Here is a 4,550-nt window from a genome sequence, read left to right as displayed (position 1 = left end):
GGCAAAAACTATTCAGGAGCCATAGAACTAAATGCTAGAATCCAGAAACATTGATCAATCTTCATTGTTTTGACAAGATGAAGATCTGTTCTATATAGGCCTTCTGTATACAATTTAGCATTCTAAACAAATCATGTGACATTATTTTCACATAAACTCAAAGGGAAAAGTAAAAATGGCTGGGGTAGGATGGAGGCAGAGGATAAACCAAATTCAAATTGCTGTTCTACTGCAGGGTAACTTTTAAAGGCCTAAACACCTCTACTTAACAAAAACAAAATTATTAAATAGGTCACAAGAATGGCCAAAAGACATCTGAGAAACATAACATTTTAATAGATGAAATAAATACTCCAGTACATGCAAGATAAAAACTGACATTGGGGGAAAAAAATCACTTTCGTTATAGTGTAAATTTTTGAAAACACACTCACAGTAGCTTTCCCCCAATTCGCAAAACACATGGCAAAAAACTCATAACCTTCACTCTTTCCACACCAAGTGTACTTCTAACCCAACATTCAATTAAAAAAAAAAAACACATACAAAAAGGTAGCTACATCCATGTCTAATGTGTGAAACTGAGGTAACCTTTAAAACAACAAAAAAGGACAAAAAAAAATCTATAATCTCCTTCCTGCACAATTTAACAGTAAGATGTGGATGGGAATTTCCAAAAGAATGGTTGTAGAGATGGGAACAGGGGTGGGGGGTGGCAGAAAAGAAAAGAAACCGCACCCAGCACGGTTAAAGCTCTCCCATTCCCCACTCCCAGGAACTGTATAAAACTTTCCAAGGTTAGACTCTCCCTCACTTTGTTGGTGATACTTTTCAAAGTATTTCTCTTGTGAATTTCAAGTGGGGTAGAGGGAAAGGAGAAAAAGGGGGTGTGGAAGGGTGAACCTCATCTAATCGATTTCTTTGGTATAAATGGGGTGGGGAGGGAAATATTTTCCTCTAGTCACAACCAGGGGCAAGAAGGGAATAAATTGGAGAAGGGGGTGAAGGAGGATGGGGGGCGGTCGGGATAGGGTTAATTCACAGAATTGGAATTCACTGGCGGTAAAGTCCTGGGCGAAGACCTCTCCCTTAGTGCCTGAGATAGCAGGTTGCAGCCGTCAGAGACGGCACAGGCTGAATTCCTCAGCCTTTCCCTGTGGTCAGTCATCTTGGCGCCCCCGTCGGGGTGCTGGGCTATATCCCTGAGGCATTGGGTCAGGAGCACGCAGGCCGACACGACGCTCATGGCCCCACCGAGGATGGCGGTTTGCACCGCCTTGCCTTCGGAACTGACGGAGGCGGCTCGACCCAGGAACTGGGGCTCGGTGGCGAAGCCTACCAGGGCGCTGACCGCCTGTACGAGGGGCCCGCTAAAGAGCGCGCAGCGGCTGCGGGCCAGCTCACTGGGCGCCGCCTTCACCTCCCGCACGCAGGCCAGCAGCGCAGACGCGCTGGTGCTCATGCACTTGACGCCCAGTTTGAATTGCTCTCGGGCGAAGCGGTCCCGGGACTTTTCGCTGGCCAGGGCGCAGGCGTCCGTTAGAAACTTGAGATTGCGCGACAGGCTCTGGGACACCTCCAGAAGCAATTGGGGTGTCATGTCCGCCAAAGGGGTTGCTCGCAACACCCCACACCCCTGTTCCACTTCGTGCCGGCAGCGCGTCACTCGGTACCGGTCCACCAAGCCCGGTTGCGCCGGCTGTGCCCCTGGGGTGGCCACCGCGGCTAAGTAGGCAGCATGAGCCGAACACTCGGTCAGCGAGACCACCAGCTCACCCAACTCCGCCAGACTGTCCCCGGCCTCGCTGAAACGGCCCATGTTGAGTTGACTTTGTACGTCGTGAGTCAGGATGGAGAGCCCTTTAGTGCGGGCGATGATGGTGTCCCGGCACTTTTCAAAGGACTCACCTCCAGGGCCGGAGGAGGCGGTGGAGCCCTCCGACAGCACCGGTCGCGCCTCACTAGACAGCAGCAGCAGATCTGCCACCAGCTGCATCTTCACCTTGCAGTGGTCACAGACCGAGACGAGCCTCTTCCGTGGTTGCGAGCCGCCCCCGACGGCGCTCGAGTGACAAGCACCGCTAGCAGGAGCAGGAGGAGAAGCCGCCTCGCTAGTGGACTTCCCCGAACTCCCGCTAGCCATAGCGCCGGGGGAGCACTGGCATGCCGCTGGGGAGCCCGCTACCGCCGCCGCTGCCGCCCCCGGAACCGTCCCGACTGAGCTGGGCAGGGCCGCGTTGCCTTCTCCGCACCATCATGCCATCCACCGCCGCGAGCAGATGGCACCGGGGCTGCGGCGGCCGGGATAGGGACAGGGCGGGAAGCAAGCAAAGGAGAGAAAACGGACGACCGGCTTAAGGTGCAGGGAAGCACTAAAGCGTTCTGCCTCTTTGCCTAGGGGCTGCAAGCACCATGAACCGCCGGGGGAAAAAAATACAAGAAAAAACAAAATTAGAACTCCCCACCAGTCGCGTTCCGGGGAAGTCCGCACTGGTCCTGTCTCCGCCGTGGGGCCACCGCCGCCTCCTTCCTGGGCATGGCTCTGCCAAGCCGACTGGGGTGGGGGAGGCTGGGAGTTGTCCTTCCTTCCTTTCTTTGAAATCAAAATCCTTTTTCTTAGGGAGGAGCTCCGGGGACTGCGGATGCACAAACCCGCTTCTGTTCTCAGCCCTTAGAGGGCCAAGCTCGGACACCTAGGCGCACGTGTGTCTCTAGAAACGCAACCAAAAGAGAAGTCACTTTGGAGCGGCAGAAGCGGGGGCACGCACAGGCAACGGCGGGAGCAGCCGTCCCGCATCTCTCTCTCTCTCTTTCTCCAGTCTCCTGCTATCAGGAAGCAGCAGCAGCAGCCACCCAGCGGAGGGTGTGGCTCGCCTCGGTCAGCCAGGCTGCGAGAGTCGAGTCCGGAGGGAGCTGTGCACAGATTTAGAGCTGGCTGGGGCCGGGCGCCCGCGGGCCGCTAGCTAGCACACCACGCCCGGGCGCGCCTCACCCGGCGCCCTCGGGGCTCGGGCCGGCGGCGGGGAGTAGTCTTTCTTCTTCCTCTTCTCTCCACCGTCCCCCACCCACCAAGCCCTTTTCCACCGGGCTTGGATTCACTTTCTGCGGCTGGGCTGGGAAGCGGCGCCCCTTCCCGGACCATGCATCAAACCTCCCCAAGCTTGCTCCCGCTCCGAATCCATCCTCTCCAACGGCTGCTGCTGCGGCTGTGGCTGCTTTCTCCCGAGGCCCCGGCTCAAGCGCATCCCACCCGGATGCGGGCTCCCTCCGGCAGCGGTGGCCTCTTAGAACTTAGAAGGTCCCCGCACACAAGGGAGGGGTCTCCGGGCTGCTGCGGGAACCAGCTCGGGCCCTAGCTCCTGCCATTTTGGTAAAGCACCAACTTCCGAGCGAGGGGAGAAAAGAAAGAAATTGAAGAGGAGAGGAAGGTTGGGGAAGGGGAGGGGGGACGCAGAGGTGGAAACAAACAAACAAAAATGTTTCCTTTCCCAGCGCGTCTTCACCTCCCAGGGAGCAAAGTGGTGGGGGAGTCCCCGCTGCCACTGCCACCGCCACCCAAACGCTGCATGGGTTGAAGGGAGGTTTTTCCTCTTCCCTTCCCCCCTCCCTACACCGCTCGCCTCGTTGCCTTTGCCGTAACCTCACTTGAGCCTATAGAAATCTTTTGTGTGGCGTCACCGCCCTTCGTTTAAATCCTGCTTCCTCCTCTACCCTTTCCTCCCGCCCCTCTCTGCATCTCCCGGACGCTTGCGCGATTAGCTGCTCCTCCCCTAGAAACGGGGCGGGCGGCTCTAAGTAGTCGTGGGAGCGGCAGCGCCTTGCTGCGGTCAGCCCTGTCCCATTCATCTTCGGCTCACCCGGATCCTCGTCCCAAGCTCTAAGGGGGATAAGCCTTGAGGCAGTCGTTTCTACCTTTTTTCCCCCTTTCCTCCACCTCCCCCCTTCCCCCACTGTGAGCTTCTCCCATCCAGAAGAAGGGAGAGAAAAAAAGGGATGGGGACAGTCAGGTTCTCTAAGACAGCTTTCCGCAATGAGGGCTGCAGTCTGTCCAGTGCCGGAGCACTGCTTCAGCGTTCTGCTTTAAGCAAGCTGTTTGCAAGAGTAAAAATGAGAGGGTCCCGCGCTTCTTTCAGGCAAAGGGAAAAGGAGACGGTGTCTAAAATGCGACACTTTGTAGGGGTGGAGCTGGGGGAGGGACAAGAAGACCGAATCAGGTATTCTGCTCTCCGTTCGACTGTGGCCCAAGTCTGCAACATCCCAGGCGTTCCCTGGGTTTGAAATGATCTAATCAGATTCGAGGTACTGATTGATGCTCAGTTACAGCACTATAAGGAAACCTGCGTTTCTTTAGAGGTTCTAGAGCTTCCTTCCTTGCACACAGTGGGTGTTTAATAAATGATGATTATTTTAATTCCTAATAATCAACTCCCATTAGAAATAGTTTATATTCTGAGGACTAAACAGTGAAACAAGGGGGCAAGGCGGAAGGGATCTGGGTACTTTACAAACAGGCAGCTGTATTGCAGAATTAGCCGAAGTCTTGAATGAAA

At 55.3% G+C, this 4,550-nt stretch overlaps 1 protein-coding gene across 1 annotated transcript; it reads right to left on the bottom strand.

Moving 5' to 3' along the window:
• Positions 1–314: 314 nt before the first annotated feature.
• On the bottom strand, positions 315–3,776 carry TLNRD1 (talin rod domain containing 1). Its single transcript, XM_069098689.1, has one exon. It carries the CDS (start codon positions 2,141–2,143, stop codon positions 1,034–1,036), a length of 1,110 nt encoding a protein of 369 aa, XP_068954790.1. The 5' UTR covers positions 2,144–3,776; the 3' UTR covers positions 315–1,033.
• Between the last annotated feature and the right edge of the window lie 774 nt (positions 3,777–4,550).

Source organism: Petaurus breviceps, unplaced genomic scaffold (genome assembly GCF_028583685.1).
Source record: "Petaurus breviceps papuanus isolate PSGF00001 unplaced genomic scaffold, PetGlider_PUasm1.0 37, whole genome shotgun sequence".
Classification (NCBI taxonomy): Eukaryota; Metazoa; Chordata; class Mammalia; order Diprotodontia; family Petauridae; genus Petaurus; species Petaurus breviceps.
This window is presented reverse-complemented; position numbering and strand designations above follow the sequence as displayed.

Coding starts and splice junctions, on each gene's coding strand:
- TLNRD1 (XM_069098689.1), bottom strand. CDS start 2,143: ATGGCTAGCGGGAGTTCGGGGAAGTCCACTAGCGAGGCGGCTTCTCCT.